The sequence below is a fragment of the Parasteatoda tepidariorum genome, chromosome 9 (assembly GCF_982258835.1).
Source record: "Parasteatoda tepidariorum strain Cologne lab strain chromosome 9, Ptep-v5.0, whole genome shotgun sequence".
Lineage (NCBI taxonomy): Eukaryota > Metazoa > Arthropoda > Arachnida > Araneae > Theridiidae > Parasteatoda > Parasteatoda tepidariorum.
Window position 1 is genome coordinate 94,423,699 of NC_141763.1, and position 25,664 is coordinate 94,449,362.

Genomic DNA, 25,664 nt, shown 5'->3' on the forward strand with positions numbered 1-25,664 from the left:
TTAATAATAGTAATATTAGTTTTAGAGATCTGGCGAAATACTCAATAAGTAAAAATAATGTTTTGAACTATATAAAATAATGAAAGTGAAATAAGTCCGCTTGGAAAGTAATATAAATCCAAAGATTTTATTAAGACTCCTTCTTCACTGTTTGAATAAAATTCCAAATCTGATGACTAAGTAAATCAATTTGAGGAAGATTTTTAGCACTGTAATTTTATTAAACAACAATGATTATTAAAATCGCTTGGAACCAAATAAATATATATCTTTTTAAATCCAAATAGACTTAATCCACTTTCAAAAATGATGGCTCATATAGTAATAGGGCTCCAGCTTTTGATCGTTTTTTCAATTTAACCAGTCGACCATATTCTGTAAATTTCGTCCACTTCAATTTTCTTTCTAGATCAAAAATAAAATATCCATCAAATAAAATGTATTTGAGCAAGTTCATTTTTGTGTCTGTCTAACTTTATAGCATAAAATATCGTCTGCACTTATCACATTATTTTTAAGTGCAGACGATATTTATTCCACTAACTTTAGTTAGCATATTTAAAATCTAACCCACGTGTTATTAAGATTGCAAGCGTTCCTTTTTTTTTATTCTGTGCTCTGTACCAGAATAAACCTTCATTTTCTTGGAAATCTTCGCTTAAAAAGTGTTCTGTTGAATTTCTTAAAGAAAAAGGTATTTTTATGTATTCTATTTGTTTTTATGGAACTCTTTTTCTTTCACTTTGACTTGCAGTACGCCTTTTATAATTTCAATTCCCTCAAAGTATTCGAAAAATTGAAGAAATCCGCATTACTCCGTCACTGAACATTTCTTATGTGATTCACGTCTATCTCAAAACTCAAAATCCTTGATTAATTACTAATTGCTCTGTCTGGCCAAAAAAAAATTTCGTTTTTCTATTTACTTTTTCTAAATTTCTTCTTTTGCAGAACAAAATAAATGTTGCCACATTGACGTTCTAAAATGGTATTATGGTTATTAACCTTCCCTAGGAAGTGAAGAGCAATCATGACGTAATTCAACACCGCGACACTAAACATTGCGTCACTTTCTGTAATGACTGTTGTTTTCCGATGGAGTAGTGTAGAAGAATAATAATGACAAAATATGACCTGGGTTCGTTAATGATGATGATATCAACTGGATTCAAGCGTTCTCATAGTTTTGAAAGGGAAATGATGGAACCATAAACTTCCTACATCTTTATATTCACAACAGATAACATCATTTAGTCTTCATCGTTAGTTTAATTAGTCTCTAATATAAGAAATATAATTCTGTGAATACATTATTTTTAATCTCAAGATCGAGAAATTCAATGTGTGTGTGACAAAAATAATGATTCCATTTTGTATTATTTTAAATTTATTTTAAATTCTGTTTTAAAATTTAAAAAAAATGAATATTTTGGGCAGCTGTACTATGCCACCAAACTTAACTTCAATATCGCACTGAATATTGAGATGTAATATGCTGAAATACCATGGTAATTTTAAAAACAATATAAAATTTAGTATAGCTTGGAATTTAAAATGGTTTTTGATTATTATTCACTATTATAAGTTTAAAAATTGAAAAAATATGAAATTTTTTTTTAATTGAAATTATCTATGGCTAAACGAATTTTATAATTGGGGAAAGAGGTTTTCAGTTCATTTAAGAAGTTCTCGAGATTTGGCGAAATACACATCATTTTAAAGAATGTAAAATAAAATTTGAAAATATAAAATTTGAAAGAAATTGGTCAAGTAGTTCCTGGGAAATTAATTATATTTAAAATTCATCGTTCGCTCAATATATTTAAAATTCAATTTCACAGGAACTTATTCTCCGATTTGGTCCAAATTCTTTTTGCCCTACAAAATTACATTTTTGAAAATGATGTAAATATTTGTATACTTACAATTTAAAAGTTTTTAGACTATTATTAAGTAAAATAATAAATAATAATTATTAATAAAACAAATTTTTTTGTATGGAATTATCTTTGGATAAACTAATTTCGTAATTTATTTTTCGCTAAAAAAAACTCTGGAGATCTGGCGAAATACGCAAAAAGTAAAATTAACTTTAATGGATACAAATTATCGTTTGCTTTCCTGCCTTAACTATTAGGATCCTGTTTTCCAGATTCCTGCTACGTCCTATAATTTGAAAATCAGGAACCCAAATCCTTCTACAACAACAACAACAAAAAAAAGGCATGATCATTCCAAGAAAGTATGTGCGTACAATCAAAGTATGAAATTAATTTAAGCAAATTTTAAGAAAAACGTAATCGTAACTTATAATATCGTCTGCTCTCATTGATTAGCATATTTAAGGTTATAGGCCTTCGCTCCAATAAGAGTCTTAGTACCTGAAATTTCGATAAAAAATTATACTGAATGTTATGTTTTAATCATTTATTTTATTTTATTTATTTATTTGGATCATTGTGAATTATGAAAACTGCGCTTTTTCTTCCATACGTGTGTTCTAACCTATGTCCAATTTCTTAAATATGCATTTTGAGATTTGTCAATTTTTTCAAATGCAAGGGCTCATTTTGAGCAATATGTGTTAAAAAAAACACACCCGCAATTCATGAATTTGTCTGACCTTAAGTAAAGAGAAGGACTAATGCGTTATTTAATCTAATAACTTTTTTGATTCTTTTTCTGCACCCATAACTGCGCAATTCGTGCGCCAAAAACACCTGATGTCTTTGTTTCTGCGCTCGTGCGTGAAGTTGGTTTTTAGAAGATCAAGAGAAAATCGTGATTTTTGCTTTTCTTTCTTTTAAAATCGAATCACGATAAATATCGCCCTTATTTACATTCTCGAAAGATAACCGGTGGGAATATTTTAAATGGGTGGGCACTATGTCTGTGGTTGAAGCTGAAAATATTTTAAATGGGTGTGCTCCAATATTAAGTTAATTATTATCAGCATCGATGATTGCTGATAATAATTAACAGCTGTTGATTTCACAATTGGCTGCAATTTTTGTGGGAATATTAGATTTCAAAACTAAGAATATGGAAAACTGTAATTTTCGTAATACACAAACGTAATACAGCTCCAGCTGATCGTTTATAAGGAAAATATCGTGTTAATTTTGAGCTAAGTTTCTCGTCATAAGTTAGAATGTTAATTAACGAGAAGTTAATTAACTACAGTGCCGTATCGCACATCGAATTTGTTGAAATATAATTTTTTCTCGTCTAAGTCTTTTATTTAACTTAGATTTATTGTTTGTTTATGTATTTTATTGTAACCGTGATATATTTTTGTTTTGTGTACCTGGCAATTTCAATGCATAATTAGTTTGTTTTTGTTCTACATGGCTCCATGCCAGTCTTTGCGTTAAGTAAGAAATATGTAGTGAAAGAATTAAAATCTGTGTAAGAATATAGAATGTGTCAATTAAGAAAATTGATATTTGATAGGCATGGCTTACTCGAAATAGAATGGAAAAAACAGTTGCTAGGGTAAACAAATGCCACATTTCAACAACCAATCAGGGTCGAGATACCCACACTACGTCACACACCCACACCAGGTATCCCATGATGGTTTTTAAGATTAGTTTGTCACCATTTTAACTTACGTTAGCCTTCTTTATCATTGAGCGTTAAAACCAACAAATTTAAAGGGAAACTTCTGAAACGTTTAAATATTATAAAAATATTTACATTTTTCACAAAAAATATTCACAACATATTTACTTATTCACAAAATTTTATTTTACCTGAAATGTATCGAAAAGGAATTTAAAAAATTGTATTAATTTTGCAATCTTTTAGATCAGGGGTTTCCAACTGGTGGCCCGGGGGCCGCATCCGGCCCGCGAAGCCTTTTTTTGTGGCCCGCAAACTAAAGTATATTAGTTGTCATTTTTTTGCGAACAATTTTCGTAAAAAATCAATATGGGTTTAGAATACTTTTCTCGTTAATAAAAACCTAATTTCTTCGTTTCTGTGAAATTTAGCATACCAACGGTGCAAAAAAAAAATTTCTCAGGTTTTGCACCCAGGAAAATATTTATTCAAATGCAAAAATAATCATGTATGTAGCGCTATTTTATTTCATTTTTTGTATTTTGTGAATATAATTTAGCATGTGCGTATCAGAAATTTTCTCGAAGAAATTATCCGATTTAACTTTTTGAAACCACTCATTCATTTTGGAAGAAAATATTTACACACACAAATGTAAATATCTATTCTCTGGTGGTTGCAGCAGACAAATCTCAATTTTCTCATTGAATATTTTGTGTGCTACTATGTAAGTTTTAATACCAATCTTTTTAAAGTTTTATACCTTACAATTAGATATCTTTTGCACATTATTTGTTTAATACATAGGTGCACATTAAAGTTATTGTAGCCCGAATTTTTATTATTTATTTAATATTTTTAAAAATCTATTTCTTATTTTAATTTGTAATTCAGTACTTTTGTTTTGTACAACTTATTAAAAATCTGACAGTAATATTTAATGTTCTTTCAAACATAAAAAAGCCCTTCATAAAATTTTGATAAAGTTGTGGCCCGCCATTTGATTTGTGTTTTTAATTGTTGCCTGCGGCCTCATGTAAGTTGGAAACCCCTGTTTTAGATAATAACATTTTAAAAACTACATGAAGGAAAAAAAGTATGGTAACATTCATATGTATCGTATTCTAATGCACGTTCTTATGTATCATATAAGAATATCGTAACATTTACCGTGTTTTTGACTCTATGGGAACACCCAAAAGCTCGGTAATTTTAACCGTAGCGCTTTGGTTGTGATTTTAGTAAAATTATTTCCAAAATATAGTTTTATAATAGGTGACAAAATGTATTAATTTTATCCAAATACCTTATGGCATAAAAACAATTTATTCGGTTAAATTTTATTTTTCAGTTTTGTATTTTTGCAGAATGTAGTGGTAATAAGAGATATAATTTCGAAAACCTAAATTTCCGGTAAATCGTTACCATATGAACGGAAAAATTACCGAATGAATGATTAAATACCCCTATATATTGGTTTTATTAACCCCAATAATGTTTTTTTACCATAAATATCATTACCATACAATACGGTAATTTTACCAGAAATTTTTTCTCCGCTTATGTTTCAAAAAATCTTTCCAACAAAATTTTTACTTATTTCGATTATTTATTTTACCTTTGCTTCTGTTAAAGAGATAGTTTTTAAGATAGCTAGACAGTTTTTAAAGAAAAAAAATAAGTACAGTACACTCTCGATTATCCGAGCGCGGATTATCCGGTTTGCGGTTTATCCGTGCTCCTTTCGGAGTCAAGAATTTTTTTAAACAGAAACATTTTCAAGATTATCATGCATGTAAAATATATCTTGTCAAATCAGTCTCGCCATTTATTAACAGAATATGAATCTAATGTTTTTTGTTGATAATAATGGCTGCAATAGTAAGTTATGAAGTTATAACACTTTTTGAAAGCAATATTCATTATTGGATGCAGTATGTTAGCAACATGGTCAAAGGTAAAATCGTCTACGTTATCACGATCGTGAAGAAAGATCATACCACTTGATCTTCTTATATTGAAGAATATGATAACAGTATTTTTGAACAAAGAAAAGAAATCGTAGGTTTAGAAATTCTTGATGAGGAAAATTTAGAAGATTCGTTTCAAAGTGATGTATGTGAGCTTGACTTCCAGTATTTAACAGATGAGGAAATTTTTACTAACTGTGTTGTTAAATCAAATAGTGATGATAGTACTGATACAGAAGATGTAATAAATGAGGGAAATACAATTCCTGATTCTGCTGCTCTACAATCTGAGGAAACTTTATTACGAGAACGAGGATTTGATTACGGTGACGTTACTACGGTACGTAAAATATGTGTCAATATACGGCAAGAGATGAACAAACAGCAGAAGCAAAGACGCCTAGCACATTTTTTTAGGCAGTAAATGTTAAATTCCTAATTTGATGTTATACAGCTTGCAAATGTAAGTAATTTTTATATTTTTTGTACTGATGTTCATTTTTTCTTTAATAAAAAGGAGTTTTCGGATTATCCGTGTTTTTCGATTGTCCGTGCGACCCGTCCCGGTGATTAACCCGGATAATCGGGAGTGCACTGTAATTTTAAAAGTATAATTTTTTTTCCAAAAGTAACAGCAAATAAAGAGGATAAATTAATGTTTGGAATCTTTATTTTTCGAAATAAATTGAAAATGATTAATTTTAAAGCACTATGTTTCCACTTTTATCAAATTTTAAAATTTCTTGTGAAATTTTTGTTATTTTTTTTATAAAATGATGCACTATAAATTTTTTTTTACAGAAATAGATACGTTTTAAAAAAAACATTAAAAAATTTTACACTTTAAAAAGATGACAGAGTGTGATAATTTTCGTTTTATTTCATACATAAAAAGAACAATTTTTTTTTGTTACTCAATAAGTTTTATCAATGAATCTTTTTCTTATATATATGCAGGGGTCTGTTTAGAAGAAATTTGGGTCCATTAACGGACCCTTCACAAAATATCTTTTCATAAAAACGGACCCTTCACAAAATATTTTAACTTAAAAACGGACCCTTCACAAAATGATTTTTCTTTTAATCGGACCCTTCACAAATTTGTTTATCTTCATTATTATTTTGTTAATCGAATAAACCTTTTCCAGGGCAGAAAACAAGAAAGATGGATGTAAAGGAATTAAGTTTTGTCTTCGGCAGACGATTCTTCCATTATTCGTCCGAAATGAATATTCTGCGTTCAGCAGTATAGGCTAAATACCAAATATTTGTATGTTGCATCTCTAATTTAGAAGCAGCAATTGTTGTTTAATTTTAAAAATGTAAATTTTTTTATTATAATTTTACAGTGCAGAGCATAATCTTGTATGTCTTTACAATTTAAAAACTCCTTGAAAAATTTTTTTTTTGCAATAACGGACCCTATTTTCACAAATTCATAAAAGCGGACCCTGGTTGAAAAAATTTGAGTAATTTTTTCACAATTTCACGAAAAACGGACCTTTCACAAAATGTCTGGACAGACCCCTGATATGCATACATAAGATATTTCGATATTATTGAGGAAGAACAATCATTATCAATGGACTTAGACACGCAGATATTTCAATACAATTAGACTTCATCGAGAGAAAAAAAGTTTCCCCCTAAAAAAGGAGTTTAAAAAGAGTTTGCCCCCTGTAGGCCGGTGTTGGAGACTGGAGATTGTTATTTATATTGGCAAGTAGTATCAGGTACAGCCAAACATTTTTACTTGTGCTCTTGTTATAAACCGGGAAAAGCAAGGGGGAGAGGTTAAGACGTAATTAAGCGTCATCTACTGACTACTAAACTGTAACTTACCTGAAAATGATGGCCCATTAATTTTAAAATATTGTCTTTTAATTGAAAATGGAATATCTGTATCCCTTGGTGCAGAATTTTTATTAAGCAAACATTTCAAACTTTTTTCGGTATTTTACATTAGTTTTGGTCAGAATAAGCAAAAAAATATTAGATTTAGCATTTTAATTAATAATTTATGGTCATGAAATACAGCATAAAACACCGGTGTCAAAATCTACCAAGCATGGCTCACTTTTAAACAATGATATTTCAAATTTGCACTCAGTTGCAGTGCAGTTATTTCGATATAAGAGAAATACAAATTCATCGTTGTCATTTCTTTAATTTACGAAGTCAATTATTTATGAATTTTTAAACATTCATGAAAAAAATTCTTTTTCGACCTTTTTTAATGATTTTATATAATAATACGAATATAATTCTGATAATCTAGCAAAATTTCTTATTAACTATTAGATTTTATTTTATAATTAAAAAAAATGCCAAAATATAGTTTTTGTTTGTAATTAGAGTGTTAGAAAAAATATATATAAAAGGCTCACTAGTGTCCCATTTGCGTCCAAGGGTAAGTGAATGTAAATATGATCTGAAAATTGGGAAATTCGTTAGAGAGTTTTTAAATTATGATTTAATATAAAAAGTCTCATATGAGTTATTTTATTTAAATAAAAGCCTATTTTTCTGTCTCGACAAAATAGTTTTAAATGCATTACCATAAGAGCAGCTAAGGGCGAATATAATATTTTATCTTTTAATTCTTTGGGGTCTGGTGCTGCGAAATGTCGTTTTATGGGCGTCTATATAGGAGCGCGCACTCTCGCTTTGGCGATCTATTTGCATTCGAATAGCATGTGACACGAGCATTTCGATCGTAAACAATGAGCGCTCAGGAAACTGAAAAACGAGATGCGAAAAAGAAAAGTCGTAACAATTGATTGGTAGCAGTGTAAAGCTTTAACCGCACATACCTGTACGTTCTGTAGAAAACAATTCATATTAGGCTGTAAAAACTGAAAGAGAACTATTATACAAAAACAAAACAACAAATGTTTCGTGATTTTTTTTTAAAATTTATTTATTGATGTGTTCGATGCTCTCTGAGTTGGAATTTCTGCAATGTTAAGAGTTTAAGATAACTGATTTTTTTTAAATACATGAATTGTTTAAATTATTTGTGCTATTATACCATTATTATTCACGAAACTTAACTAGAGCAAACCAACGAATAACACTGGATTTTTTTGAAGTTTTAAAAACATTTCAAGAACAAAATAATTATCAAAAAAAAAAAATGTTTCAAAAATTTAAAATTTTTTTTATCGTTGGAAGCTTCTTTCGCTCTCCAGAGTGCGTTACTAAGTTCGACTGATTTCTTGCAAAATGAATAAATTATATTTATGTAAAAAAATATATATATGTCTATGCACAATTATGCATTCTGTTTATGGTAATCTATCTGCATTCAAGACCGCATTTGAACTTTTTTTTTTTTATTTAAGACAAAAATTTGTGCTTCCATGTATGAAAGAATTTAGCTGATATCTTAGATTAGAATTCTGTTGCAGTTAGAAAAAAATGGACATTTTCATGGTTTGCCACTCCTCGTAACGGGGAGATGCTGCTTAACTTTCCAAACGTTATCACTCTATATGAGTTTATCTTAATACTTGTCTTCATAATTGGATTCAAAGTTACATAAAAGATGGGACATTTGAAATTTGAGCTGGGCCAAAGTTGGAAATAGAAGTATATCCATACAATTTTATAAGCATAATTTTCTTCTATAAATAAATAATATTGGATTAAGATTTTCATAACATAATATTTATGCTTAACTAATAAAAATGTAAATATTTTTTCGTTAAAAATATGGACATTATAGGTAGAAACGCTGATGAATTATGGGAATTGATGTGCGGAAACTCCTGGTGATTAAAAAGTGTAATATTCTTTAGCAATATTCCTAGTTTTCTTCAGACACAATCCCTAATGTATATTTTTCGAATTCTTTTCAAAAAAAGAAGTTAAAATAACGCGCCGTTCTGGGGTAGGTAATTGGAGTTGTTAAGTGTTGAAAAGGAAACAACACCTACTAGAAAAGACAAGGCGTCAGCTCGGATCAATTTAATAGTTGGACGTAACGGACATAAACTGCGCAGTGGAGGAAATAAAAAAAATGTCACAACGTTCAGGCTACTGGGCTCCGCAGTGGGGGAAATTACGAAAGATGCCGTTACGATTGGACTACTGAAGGCTCAAGTTTCTTGTTTATGGCAATCTGTGATGAGGCCTTTTCTCTTCTGGCGGCATTGATCGAAATCTGACATCAAAACCGGATTGCTGAAAGAAATAGGGAGGAGTTGAAAGGCTGGTATTATACCGCGTCCATTTTTCTAAACTACAAAGAAATATCGTGAGATTACTGTAATTTTAAAATAAAATTAACATCAATTGTAAAGAATAAAAATTGTTTTTTTTAGTGCGCCAAAATTTATTGCTAAATTATAAATTTCCAGATTAGAATATTTTTGCTTTCTGTATCGTAATCTATAGAGATGCTCAAGTACCAGATACAACCCATTATTAGTAGCAAACTGATATACATATATATACTCAACATCACGTTTAAAAAATTCCGGACACTAAACAAACCGGACAATAAACAATTCCGGACAATAAACAAAACCGGCACTCAGAGTACCGATACTTTTTGCCGTACAATCCATTTTTACCAGAACATGTTACGAAATAAAAAAAAAATCTGAATTTCTTCTAAATTCAGATAATCTGTAATTTTTACAGTAATAATTAACGTAATATCACTTAATCACTCTAATTAAATAAATATTACTGTAAAAATTGCGGTATAAAATTTTACGATAGAAAAGGATTTTACGGATGATACACCCAAAGTGCCAGTAACTTATACCTTAATTTGATACTGACTTTTTTTTGCAGTGTGATTACTAACAACAATAACCTGATACTTTTATCATTTGAACATATTACGGGAAATAAATTCTGATGTACTGTAATAGTAATGATTACTGTAAAATCACTGAATCAGTCTAATTAAATAAATGCTACTGTAGAAACTGCGGTATATTATTTTACGGGTGAGGCACCCAAAGTGCCGGTACTTAATACCGTAATTTGATCCGGACTTTTTTACAGTGTGAGTACCGATTACAACAACACGATATTTTTCGTAACATGTGAACAATTTAATAAACTTCATCCTTACATCTTGTAAAGAAAGTAAAGTGAGTTTATTTTAATGCATGAAATACTTTCATCAGAATGTATTTACTTCACTACATCAAAAAATAAGCATTCTATCATCTAACAAATATAAACATGTCTAAAAACGTATTTGTATCACGTATTTTTTTATACATCTCAGGAAGAAAAAAAAAGATTGTGATATTTTTTCCTTCCTTGTTTTAAACTTCATACATGCCTCGAATGCGGAGGAAAAATTTAGGCTCGTTCAACTTCGATTATTTATTAAAAAAAATATTTTCCGATTAATGTCAAACGTCGAATAACTCATCGTTTATATGGGACAGTATAACCATAAAAACAGCTGGAAGTATGCATCGTTGTTTGTCGACATCTACCTTTACTTTGAAAGAACAAATCTTACATGTCTGTGTTTAGTGCACAATAAGTGTGTTGTCTTTTAAAGTTAAAATTACAAACACATTATAATAAAAGTGTAACAATAACTTTTTCAGCATTACTCAGCTCAAAGTTATTGGCGTGAAATAATTTGTAAATGAAAAAGGTGCCATGATGTTTATTGTATAAAATATTTCAGTGTTTTTAAATATTTTATGGAATATATTTCTGTGTTGTGTTTTTGCAGAATTTTTTCACCTGCACTACAGATTTGTTTAAATATTCGAAAAATATTAGTTATTCTTATTTTTATGTTTTGGGAACGATATTATTAAATATTGTAAGTAACAAAATACGACGCAAAAATTTGCTCTGTCTGAATAAAGATACTTTTTTTTGACAAATGCAGATATCTGACCCCAAAAATCTGAAAAATTTGGTTCCTAATAGTTTGGTCAAGAGAGCGGTCGACAGTTTGGACCCTTTTATTTCTTGGCATAGCTCAAGAAAAATTTTGCACGCAATCATGGAATTCGTTTACCCAAAAATAATTCATCATTTTACATCAATTTGAAGAATGTAATTTTACATGACTAAATAAAATATTTAAGCGAAATCGGTCGAATAGTTTCTCAGAAATCGAATTTTAAAATATAAAATTTTCTTAACCCTACAACTTTGATACGGTACTAATTGGAAACACATTTTCCCCATTTAACTCAAACCATATTATTTTGTTACCAAGTTTAAGATGGATTTATTCGTAATTATCTTTATGGTTCTTAAGTAGCTCCAGAAAGTCTCAGTACATTTGAGCGATATTATTGTCCATCACGTTTAAAATTTCTGTCCAAACAAAAAGTTTGTTTCTAAAATCCACTTTTAAGTTCAGATGTAGCAATGTCTACGCTGACGTCACTTCACTTACCCGTCCACTGAAAATCCATCAATGACAAAGTGGTAACAGATGCAACCAATAAGAATACATGTCTATCGGGATCGAAATTTGAATCGTCCAATAGGAATGGTGGAAACGGAAATTGACTGCACTGTTGGAAATTTCATTCTGAAATTACGGTAAAATAATCAGCAGCAGTCTGTCCATCCGATTAAGCATAAAGTTTATGCTTAGTAAAATTTTTTAATTTTATAGTTTTGACACCATTTACAACTATTACAGTTAAAAAACCGTGAATACAAAACTATATGGTTTTGTAACCATTTACGAGTAGTATAGTTTCTAAACCATACAAATGAAACTTAATGGACATTGGTGGACTGTGGGTGCTGCGTCATTTATGCATGATTGATAGTTTCGTAATCATATAGTTCAGGGTCATTGATTGAAGAGTGCCGGAAACTAGAAATTTTTTATATATTGATGGAATGAAAGAAATATTGTAGAATCAACACTGGGATTCAAACCCATAATGATTGGCAAATTGGTCATGAGATTGACCGTTTTGCCTCCTCAGCTACAGTATGTACCCCTTTACACAGAACAAAATGACTTTTTAAGGTGGGGCTAGCTGGAGTGGGTAGAATTTTGGTTGTTTAACCATATTAGAAAAAAATCAGTTAACGTTTTTCACCCCTCACACTTAACAGTTTGAAACCATAAAAAGATTAATATAATTTTTTATTTATGGTTTCTTGACAGTTTTGGTTGTACATAGCAAAATAGCAACATAATATATTTCTATTTAACCATTTCTGTCGAGAAATTTCTAACAGTAGTGAAACAGTGATCTAGTTAAATTGTTTCCCTTGTACTTGAGTTCAAGATCTTTTTTTTCTTCTTTTAATCTGGCATTGTATTTTGTATTAGTTAAAAATATCGAGAAAACATGGAAAACAATATGATAAAGAATAATGAAAAGAGGGAGAGAAAAATTATTAAAATAAAATATTTTAAAAAAATTATTCAGAAAATCAAACATTAAAAAATTTTATTTAAAAATTTTTTGTAAATTATTATTTTTTTTTTACTTAAATATAAATCTTATTATTTTTATCTTAATTTTCTTTTATATATATATATATATATATATATATATATATATATATATATATATATATATATATATATATATATATATATATATATATATATATATATATATATATATATATATATATATATATATATATATATATATATATATATATATATATATATATATATATATATATATATATATATATATATATATATGAGTGTGTGTATTCTACCATTATTTAATTTATCATGCGACATTTAAGTTTGAGAAACATGAATAACTTCGCTTTCTTTTATTAGAAACATGCATAAAAACTATCTTCATTTATCTACGCATTCATTTTTAGCATGGATCTTTAAAATTGATATTTTCCCCCAAACTCTTAAATACGGCTTTATCATTCGATTTCGAAATGTTTTTTCTAGAACTCTTTCCATTGTGGATTTACATGACGTGCAAGTTACACATGATATTACCGCATGTGACAATAGATTCTTCCAAATTCTGACATCCTCTCGTATGAATGGAATGAATGAATGCAGACAAAAAAGAAAATGGCACAGCAATTGTGGAACATATTCATTTGATAGACCATCAGCGTTTATGCTCCTCTTTCATTATATATCCGCTGTACGTTCTTACGAAAACAGGAAATTCATCAGTCAAACTTTTTTATTGTTGTTGTAGCTTGACCTTCTGGGGGTTAATTCGGCATGGTTAATTTGTTATAGTTACTTTTGTGTCAATATCGAGGCCTTTTTTTTATTTTTTATTCTGAGGAGTAACGAGAGCAGTACAGAAAGTCAGAGAGTGCTTATAATAATTTAATTTGTTTGAAACTTAATATAACACATGGTGTGGTAATAGTTATGCATGCTGAGGAAAAAATATGGACTAAAATATCAAGTACCAGGTAAAGTACAAGTACCAGAACGAGGATGCAGGTACTTTTTACCGTAAAATTCATTTTTACCGGAACATGTTACGGAAAAAAAAATGATATACTGTAAGAAATTTCAGTATAATATTTTACTGTAAAAATGAATTTTACGGATGATGCACCGAAAGTGCCGGTTTTTACATTATTATTGGAATTAAAAGTAACATTTTATAAAATGCTCTCTTTGCCAGAGTGTTAAGTTAAACTTTGAGACGTATTCTAGTTAAAGAAAAGTGTAGTTTCTTGATCAATAATAACTTAATAATTATTTCAAAATAGAGAAAATAAATTTTATACATAATTTCAGAACACAAAAATTATCTATAATAAATGAATTCATCCCAATTTGCAATTAATTGATACTTCGTTTACCTTCGTTATTTGCGTAAAACATGTTTTCTTTTTTTAAAAAAAAAAAAAAAAAAACTCATATGTCATCATTTTCTGTCAAACATGTTCACGGAAAACATGTGCGTCATCTGTAAGAATAAATATCATTTATTTATCTTATATTGTAATCCATTTATCTTATTATAATCCAAATATTTCAAAAAGCATGTGTGTTATTTGTAAAAATAAATAATATTAATTTGTCTTATTTGTCATATTATAATTCGATTATCTTGTTATAATTCAAAATCATAAAAAAGATGAAATTTATGGGGAAAAAACTTGTTTATAAACAACAATTTTCCTTTATATTTTGAAATTATTTTCTCTAAATTCAAAAATTTCATTAAACATCTCTTCCTTGAAGAACTTTAATTATATTCAAAATAGATCATTATTATTTCTATTTTGACTATTATTATTTTAATTATAATTAATATTTATATTTCATTATTAATTTATTCTTAAGGTATTCTTCCGATAAACTATTTATTTGTAGTCACAATAAATACTTATTTATATTTTGACTATTGTTAATTTGAAATGGGTAGCTTCATAACATTTGAACTAAAAAAAAATTATAATATTAAAAGAAATGAAAAGCGGTAACGTTTTGAACTTTATAAGGAAAAATAGTTTTGTAAGAACTTGATGTTTTATTTTTATTTTTTCAATTATAAAGTTGTAAATATGCCTTTTCTTGAAATAGAGGAAAGAAAGGAATTTTAATGGCCATTTTTACCTCTTTATTATTGTGTCTAGGATGGTTTCTGAATCCATGGAAAAAAATGTGGTATTTTAGTTCATTTAAACAAAGAATGCTAAGAAACCGGATTGAAATAGTTCTTATAACAACTTCAAGTGAGGTGGGATAAAAAAATTATGTTGTGCATTTGTTCTGTAAAAAACAAAACCAAAAAAAAAACGAGTTTTTGTTCTTTAGGTGAGAAAGATTCAATAATGTAAAATTTCGATTGGAATTACGCCACTGCCTTTTCTTCGTTAAACAGGTGTAATATGCGTATTATTATTTTGGGGGGGGGCGAGAATGAATTACAAGAGAGCACTGCTGCCACCATTTTATTAAAAAAAATAATAAAAACATTCCTTTGCGAATAGAAGAAAATATGACGTGATAAAGTATTTTTTACAGAAAATATTTCTTACACCTTTTATTTTTTACTTCTATAAAATTGTAAGTCTTAAAACAATTACTTCAAATGTATTAAATATTACGCTACATGTTTCATAAATTAATTAAAAGAACGGGGACGTCTTATTCTTCTCTGAAAGGAAGAAGGATTGAATATGATATTGAAATTTAAAATACATTTTTATTTTCAAAAAATATTGAGAAAAACAAAGGCAGTGTTGTTACTGATGCATTGATGCTTTTACAGTGCATTGCAACAGTGTTATTTTTTTTTTCTTTTTTAAGTTTGGGGATATTGTGGTATTTCTTCAAATTAAATCAACAATCAATTAGTGTTAAAAATTAAGAACATTTTTACATTCATCTCATTCGAGTTTCTTAAATTATTTTCAATTTAAGACATCTGCTAATTCAAGAGCATTTGCATTTGATGTTTAATAACTGTAATAATTGGATTTACAGTTATAATTTACGTTTACATACCTGATGGGTTTTTAAAGTATCCCGTAAAAAATTCCGGATCAAATTCCGTTATAAATTACCCGTCTTTTGGGTGCATCATTTGTAAAATATTCTACTTTAATTTAACATAAATATTTATTTAATTAGAGTGATTCGGTGATTTTACCGTAATTTATTACTGTAAAAATTACGGTTATCACATTTTTTTGTTCCGTAACATGTTCCGGATTTTACGGTAAAAAATACCGACACCCTGGGTGCCCGTACTTTTTACCGTATAGTGATTTGGATTTCAATGCAAGTATGTTTAGGAAAAAAACACCATGATGTTTGAAGATGATTAAAGCTATGAAATGTGCAATGTTAAATGTGTAATGTAAATGTGTAATGTTAAATTTATAATGTAATTAATGAAGTGAACCGGGTTCAAATCACAGCGATGGCTGGTTGATACGACGTCCGCAATTGGCTTGCACCGACCACAGTATTGACGTAAAATATCTTCAGTGGTAGACGAATCATGGGTTAGAGTCCCCTTGCGTCAGGCTAACCGTGGGATGTTTTCGTGGTTTCCTTCTCAATGTAACGAAAATGCCGATCAGTTCCACCAGAAAGTCCTCCACGAATAAATTACTCCCAAAACTTGATCCAGGATGTTCCCTTGTCTTCTGGATTGGGTTCAAAATTACAAGTCTGCGGAGTTGAACATTAATAGTCGTTAACCCTAAATTGGGTCGGCTGTTCAACGACGGTTATAAAATATAAAATAAATGAAATTACCTTATGGATAAGAAATTAACAAACTCAGAACAGTATTTCAAAAACCAGAGCTCGAAGTTTAGCCATCTGATTGGATTTAGTTATTATGGTGACTTAAAAAAGCAGTATTAGTCATTTCATCTAAATTTAAGAAACGAAAAAACAAATTCATTGGAATAATCTTAAAAAATAAAATCAATATACCGGTGATAATTACACCGACCTAATTTTTCCTACAATTACTTTCTTAACTTTAATTTTCTTATTAAAAAATTAAACTTAACCTTTCTTTTTATCACCTTGAATAATCACTTTCGATCTTAGAAAAATGTGCTCTTAACCTAAAAATGACTCAGAATAAAATCTCTCTGTTTCAAAACATTCTCTTCCTATTTCGAAGATTTAATCTATAATCTCATAGGGAATGATGTGATATATGTCACCAGAATTTCTTACCTAATTCTGATTTGCATATTACTTTCCCATTTTCTCTTTTTATTTTCTTCTGTTTTGACGCGTTTTCGTTTTCAAACGGATTAACCTTTTTGTCTAGAAACCGAAGAAGCGTTATAAAATTTCTCATCTATATTAAGTCGTATCGCGTAAAAACTGCCTTTAGCGTCATGTGAAAAATTCTATCGATTTCGAATTTTATTCTTCAATATTTGTGCTGTGCAGTGAGCGAAAAAAACAGTGCACCCTGAATAATGATCGGATTTTCACTTATTAGGATTCAATTTTAATTATTCACGGGCCTAATATTAAATACCTTAATTAATTTGTCAAGGCGATATTTAAAGTTACGAGGCACAAAAACGTTCTTTCTCTGGAATATTTCATTTTCGACGGATTTGGATTTCTGACCCTGGAAATATAGGGACTAGTTGCAATCTGGAAAATAGAGTTCTAATTTTAAATAAATAACCCCAAGAAACTGAACCGGAAATATATTATATGATTAAAAAACTTCATTGGCTCTGAAATTATAGGAAACAAAAGATTAAATGTTTCAAGCTCTTAAAAAATAGGCGACTTTTTTCAAGACTTGCAGAACGTGAATAATTATGAGCCAAAGTTATTTGAAATCTATAACGTTAAGTTACCGACTAGAAATAGAAAATAAATGTGAGAAAAATTTTTCACTCTCGGCTGCGGTGTTTTTCTTGCTTTGTTTCTCACCTTTATTTTACATTTTTTGTTGTCAACTTTGCGTCAAGTCACTTTTAACGACTTTTATTTTTATCTGCATATTTTTGAAGGCAATGTGGTTTCTTTTTTTTTTAAATAACATAATAGTCCGAACAGTTTGGTCAGAAGAGCAATCAAGAGTTTGGGCTCCTTATTGTCAGTTTTTTTCCTTATTTCGCTAACTTTTTAAGCGAATAAAAAAAAATTTGCTCAGAATTATAAAATTTTGCACACAATTATACCAAGGTAATTTCATGCAAAAATTAATTTTTTTATGATTAATTTGTATTTTTTATAACTTTATTTAGCAATAGTCGATATTTTTTTTATAATTGCAAGGCAGATAAGTTTTTGCATCGAATGTACTTTTAAATTGCAATAAACAAAATTTGATCGCAATCGCTCAATTAGTTCTCGAGAAATCAAATTTTAAGTACGCGACTTTTTTTAAAATTTGATAACTAAAAAATTGAAAGTGATTGTCGTATACATATTATGTTTCATTTCATTTAAGAAGAAATTCTTGGTTAATGTGTGCTTATGTGTGCATCCTTTATTATTTGATGTGGCATTATTCAACATATACAAACCATTTGTAATAAAGTTCATTTATGCTTTTCTTATCCCGATAAATGTGTAAAAATTTCAATTCTTTCCTATTTAATTCTAAAAATCTTTAAATATAAGTTGAGCCTGATCAAAAAAAAAAGATGGATTATCGTATTTGTGTTTTAGTTTGATAGAAAAATATAAATTGTCATGAAATAAAAAATCGTTAATTTTATTTACTTTGAAATTAATTTGTTTTTAACACAATTAAAATCTAAAAATTTTCCTTTATCAAATTAATATTCTGAAAATTTAACACATATTTTTACATTTGTGGTTTGAATAAAAAGAAAAATTGACTTACTCTTTCACTTTTTTCTTATTGTATTTTATTATTATTTTTTATTAATATTTTTTTTATTTCATCCCTTTGAAGATATTTCTTATCATGCAAGATAAGTAGTTTTTTCATAGTTATTTTTACGTCACTAATAAGAGTGAAGAAATTAAATGCAACGACGAAACTTTTGTTGAGTCTTCGATTTTTGTTTTCATGTTTTTTTTCATTTTATCAATGTTTATATTTTGAAACGCTTGCTTAGAATGAATCATCATATCCTCACAGTAAGATAAAATATTCCTGATAAAATCTGTGCAAAGGTGTGTAATTGATAAATGCCTCCGCTAAAATAGCACTCAGTCATCGGTGAATGTCAGTCTAAGGAAACAAATTTTGAAATAATATTTTCGGGCAAATATTTAAACTGCTTTACTTAAATATCACGTCATAGGCGAAAAATATTGACCTAATTATGTCGAAAATTCCGTGTTCTATTTTTAAGGTAAACCATTTTGTTTTGTACATTTTATTTCTACAAATACAGGTATCGTGGTAATTAGTTATGATCATAAAAAACAGTCTAATAGTTACTAAAAAATCTGTTAGATTATCGGAATTATATTTCTACTGAAATATGAAGTCCAAAAAATTGTAGTTTGAAAAAAAACTTTTTCATTCATATTTATCAATAGTTGGTTTTATAAAATAAAAGAACTTTCGATGATGAGTAATTGTTTCTCTTAGATCTGTAAATGAGTGTTTATTTGAAAAATTATTGTTTGAAAGTGAGCCGCGTTTGGAAGATTTTACATTTAACGCAGAAAAAAAAGACACCGGTTTTTCATGCTGTATTTTATAACCATAACCTATTAAGATGCTAAATGTAATATTTTTTTTATTTTTTTTGAATTAATAGAAAACAATAAAAAAGTAGGAAAAATATGTTTATTAAAACTTCTAACTCAAAAGGTTAAACTCTGTTATAGTCAGAACGTAATTGAATTCGTTGATTGAAATTGCGTTAAATCTATGCTAAGCCTAACCTAGAAAAAAAAAAGGGCGAAAAAAAAGATGTTAAAGGAAATTGACTGATACGATGCGCATCAAAGCTCCGACACTCTTAGAAGAAGAAAAAAAATCCTAAATTGAATTTTCTCCCCCAAAATATCGTCTTTGCGTAATCGTTCGGAACTATTGAATTTGCATCGCCAAGTACGTAATGCAGGAGTTACCGAAATTATTTTAAGTTGCGGCACCATTAAGAGATTTTAGATTATCTCACACTGTAAAAAAAAAAAAAAAAATATCCGTTTTTTTTTCTTCCGAACTTTCCTATATATTTGACGGTTTAAACCTGTTTTGTTGAATACAGTTTTTCACTGTATTCACCCTAATCTTAAAAGGATAAAAACAGTTGAAACTCTTGTTTTTCTATGCAGTTTTCCTCACCGTAACAATAACTTTGTCTTTTCTCAAATCATTTTACAATGCGCATACTTTTTATCAATTATTTTGTAGTTTTTAAACATTTTAAATAAAACTGCTACTCGACTTTATTGTCAAATTGGTATTCAATTTGATTATTATTTTTCGTTGATATAATTGTTTAGTAAGTCAAATTGCTAGACATTTTTATGAGTAGGCTATTATAGTTTTAAACGTTTTTACATTTAAGAGCCACACTTTTTACATTTAAGTGTCAGGCAAGGTTGGAAACTTGACCTTTTTAGATTTTGTAAAAATTTTCAGAATATGTACTTAATGCAAAACTATTAAAAATTAGTTTTCTTTCTTTTTTTTTTGCGAAAAAAATCCCCCCCCCCATGGTTTTGGGAATTAAAATCAAAGATCCTCTGAAATTTTGAGAAAACACACTTCTATTTACAAGTGGTTTTACTTTTTGTAAAATGATTGCACTCACAACACTCGCCATTATTTTGCATTAAAAATCAAAAATCTTCAACAACAAAAAAAAGAAAGAAAAAAAAAAGGCACCAGATTTGGGTATTCTGTTGCGAGGCACTTAGCCTTAAGAAAGTATCAGTGTTAGGTATATAGGGCAGGTGTATACCAGGCAATGACACAAAACCTTAAAAGAGCCTTGGTGGCTCAAGGAATAGAGCGCTCGCCTTCCAATGAGGTATACCGGGTTTGAATCCCAACGATGACTGGCTGATGCGAATTCCGCACACGGTTCGCACCGACCACAGTGTGACGTAAAATATTCTCAGTGTTAGAAGGATCATGAGAAAGAGTCCCCTTGCCGTCAGGCTAACCTTGGGAGGCTTCCGTGATTTTCTTTTCAGTGTAACGCAAATGCGGGTTAGTTTCATCAAAGAGTCCTCCACGAAGGCAAAATTTTTCCCAATACTTGATCTAAGAGTTCCCTTGTCTTCTGGATTGGGTTCAAAATTACAAGGCTACATAATTTAACATTAATAGCCGTAAATTACCTGTTACCTGTAAAACCTATGATTTACGAGACCTCAACTTTTACAGTAACACATACATCAAGCGATACTGAAATACAAAATTAACTTCTAAAATTTAATTGTATTACCCATGCATCAAAACGTAGCAAAATAAAGAAGAAGAAAAATGAAATCCGTGTCAAAAGAGTTAATATTGCGAGGACAGGGGCGGAGTAGTTGTGTGTACGCCACTGATCTTATTATTGTGGATGAAGGACAATAATCATAATACCCATGGGGAATGGTTGGGTGAAAGTGAAATTCAGCATAGAGAGAGGATACTGTGGTGCGTGTAAAATGCATCGCTAGAGAAACCATCGAAGACGATGAAATCCTGTCATAGTTAAAATGGAGCATTTCTTCTTTCTTTTTTTTCTTCTTTTTTTCCAATCTTCGTGATGAGCCCGAGGAAGCGTAACTCTCTCTCTTCTTCTATGAAGATTAAATAAATCTTTCGGGGGACCATCCACACAGTTCTGTTCTTTTTTTCTTTTTCTTCTTTAAATTAGTTTTTTTTTCACTCACTCGTGCTAGATGGATAATTAAATTAATGTTTTTTCTAACATGAAGAAAGACATAATGAAGCTCATTTATAGTAGATTTCGGTATCAGTATTTATTAAACTTTTAACCTTCCAAAAGTATTTTAAGTTTACTTCTCACCAGGTCATAGTCACAACAATTAATTATTATTCAAATTATAAATGCATAATCAATAATAGTCGAGTTAATAATGGTTATTCCAAAATTTACGGTATTTATTAAACTTTTAACCGTCCAAAAGTATTTTAGGTTTACTTCTCACCAGGTTATAATCACAACAATTAATTATTATACAAATTATAAATTCATAATCAATAATAGTCGAGTTAATAATGGTTATTCCAAAATTTACGGTATTTATTAAACTTTTAACCGTCCAAAAGTATTTTAGGTTTACTTCTCACCAGGTTATAATCGCAACAATTAATTATTATACAAATTATAAATTCATAATCAATAATAGTCGAGTTAATAATGGGGGCTCCAAAATTTACGGTATTTATTAAACTTTTAACCTTCCAAAAGTATTTTAAGTTTACTTCTCACCAGGTCATAGTCACAACAATTAATTGTTATACAAATTATAAATGCATAATCAATAATAGTCGAGTTAATAATGGGGGCTCCAAAATTTACGGTATTTATTAAACTTTTAACCGTCCAAAAGTATTTTAGGTTTACTTCTCACCAGGTTATAATCACAACAATTAATTATTATATAAATTATAAATGCATAATCAATAATAGTCGAGTTAATAATGGGTACTCCAAAATTTATGGTATTTATTAAACTTTTAACCTTCCAAAAGTATTTTAACTTTACTTCTCACCAGGTTATAATCACAACAATTAATTATTATATAAATTATAAATGCATAATCAATAATAGTCGAGTTAATAATGGGTACTCCAAAATTTACGGTATTTATTAAACTTTTAACCGTCCAAAAGTATTTTAGGTTTATTTCTCACCAGGTTATAATCGCAACAATTAATTGTTATACAAATTATAAATTCATAATCAATAATAGTCGAGTTAATAATGGGGGCTCCAAAATTTACGGTATTTATTAAACTTTTAACCGTCCAAAAATATTTTAAGTTTACTTCTCACCAGGTTATAATCACAACAATTAATTATTATGCAAATTATAAATGCATAATCAATAATAGTCAAGTTAATAATGGGTGTACAAAAAATTACGCAAATTTTGAAGTAAATAGTAAATTAATATTTAGTGTTGGCAACAACAAAAAAAAAACATAGTTTGACAGCTTTTTCTTAAAACATTTCATTTTAAAATCGTCGTTGAACACCCGACCCAATTTTAAATTTACTACGACCAAATCCATAGCCCTGTAATTTTGAACCCAATCCAGAAGACCAGGGAAGGACTTTTTGGTGGAACTCACCCGCGTTTGCGTTACATTATGAGGAGGAAAACCACGAGAACCTCCCAAGGTTGTTCTGATGGCAAGAGGACTTAAACTCATGATCCGTCTACCACTGAGGATATGTTACGCCAGCACTGTGGTGAACTGAGAGCCAATTCGTATTGACCAGCCATCGTTAAACAGTATGGCTAATCGTTAAACAGTATTGAGTTTGTAAAAATACACCTCGTTTTGATTGTTGAACAATATTTCCAAAATATTGAAAGCTTTGCCGTTACAGTTCGCAAATTTCGTGCAGTAGTCGGGGTAATTGATTTAACTTTGTCAACTGTGAAGAGAGTTATTGAAAAATTTAAGGTGACTGGATTAAATTGGGGAAGCTGAGCACATTTGCTGTCCAATGCTCGAGTGTTTTAACATTTATATTGGACAACATGTGGATTCAATAGGACGATGCGACATCCCATTCAGAATATGATTTGATTAAATTTCTGAATGAGACATTTCCTGGTCTTGGATTTTCACGCTACAACTGACCATTATATTATTTTATTAAACTCCGTAGCCTTGTAATTTTGAACCCGATCCAGAAGACAAAAGAATTCCTGGATCAAATATAGGGAGAAATTTGTCTTCGTGAAGGATTTTTTTGATGGAACTAAGCCACATTTCCGCTTAACAGAGAGAAAAGCCATGATAACCTCCCTCGTCTAGCATTGCGGCGAGGGGACTTTAACTCATGATCCGTCTACCATTGAGGATATTTTACGTCAGCACTCTGGCCGGTGCGAGTCCGGTGCTGAATTCGTATCGACCCGCCATCTCTGGGATTCGAACCCGGTTCACGTTATTGGAAGGCGAACGCTCTATCACCCGAGCTCCTCAACTGGCCATTAGTAAAATTTCCTAACTTTTCTCGATAACTCTCATTAATGCTCCAGACGAGAAAGAATAGTCGAACAATCCACAACATTCTTAATGCAATATTGTAATTTTAATAATATTCTAATTTTGAAATCGTTTATGGTGGATAAAATATTTTTTTTCATTTGTATTTACGTAATTATTTACTACATATATATAAATGAATTGCTACATAATTAAACAAACTTAATTGTTCTTTAGAAAAAAATAGACTATTCGAATTTGTTTTGGAAAAAAATAGACTATATTCTCAACCGTTCTCTTAATATATATGAACTGTCATTAATATCATTTAAACACGGGGAAAAAAAAGTTTGGTAAAATTTCCATACTGTATTGTAATGACATTTCTGGTTTAAAAAAAAATAATAAAAAAAACATAATGCTGATTAATAAAATTAAAATATACGATACTTAAATCATTCATTTGGTAATTTTTCCGTTCATATGGTAACGGTTACTGGAAATTCTGGTTTTCAAAATTATAATACTTATTACCACACGTTCATGCAAGCACGTATTCAGTTTTTCACAGAGTTTTTATTTTATTAAACCTTGGTAAATTTAGTTTCAAGCATACAGATTAATGTGAGAATAAAAAGTGGATATAAGCAGCGGTTTGTAGTAGAGCACTACAAGCAGTGAAACTACGGTAGTAGCTACTTTTTTTCGTAGTGAATAGTGTAGTATGCTACTTTTTTAAACAAAATAGTGTAGTGAAAAGCGCAATGATAAAAAAAAAACAGTAGTTTGTAGCGATTCCTAGCAACTATCTTTAACGTTAGTTTAGAAAAGAAACAACGGTTCTAATGCAACTAATTTTTCTAATTTGAAGGGTTATAATCTTCGCCGATTCCTCAATGGATGCAATGAAATGAATGTGACTACATCTGAGCGTTAACAGAAATGACGTATTTCGAATCACGTTTAACTAATATTTAACTAACCTTTGCGAAAAATCGATAATTTATCACTTTGGTCATACTTTCACATGCGAATGCACACTCGTGAAGTGGACGTATATTCGATGTACTTAATTTCTTGAGGAGATAAAAGAACGTTTGAGGATTAAGAAATTGCGAGCATTTGATAATTTTGCATTTCTTAAATTAGATATTCGCTGTCGAAAAAAATGCACAAAAAGTTGAAGGTTAAATGAACAAATTCGAAAAACATGTTTTGGAATTAAAAAAAAAACTGGCTCGTGTAAACATGAATGAATATTTCTTAATTATTCTCTTATATTTAATGTAAGCCAATTTCTTATTCAAAACCATTTTGAACATGGGTGTCAATTAATTTCAAAGTTCGTCTTCTTAAAGTAGTTACTAAATTCCTAAGTAGTTTAGTTAAATCCTTCCCTGTCCCTGCCTTTTTATTGCATCATTATTATATGATCGTTTAATCTCTAGTTTATTTGTTTTACTATGCATCTTAGAATTATGTGTCCTATCCTATTTTATTATGACATTATTATGTGAGTGTCTTATCGACTTTTCTTTGGGGGGGGGGCGAAAAAATATCTTGTGGAGGTAACAGTTAAAAAGCACT

General features: G+C 29.4%; 1 protein-coding gene across 3 annotated transcripts in view; it reads left to right on the forward strand.

Annotated features, from left to right (window-relative positions):
• LOC107448809 (WD repeat-containing protein 47) overlaps window positions 1-25,664 on the forward strand; it is a 78,009-nt gene that overhangs the window by 18,402 nt on the left and 33,943 nt on the right. The window contains exon 1 of one of the 3 annotated variants that reach the window (XM_043047813.3): window positions 19,112-19,283. The exons of the other annotated variants lie outside the window; for them this stretch is intronic. Within the exon in view, the coding sequence (XP_042903747.1) occupies window positions 19,254-19,283 (30 nt within the window). The 5' untranslated portion in view covers window positions 19,112-19,253. Of the gene's footprint in view, window positions 1-19,111; window positions 19,284-25,664 lie in introns of those variants that run through there. 3 annotated transcript variants of the gene reach the window in all.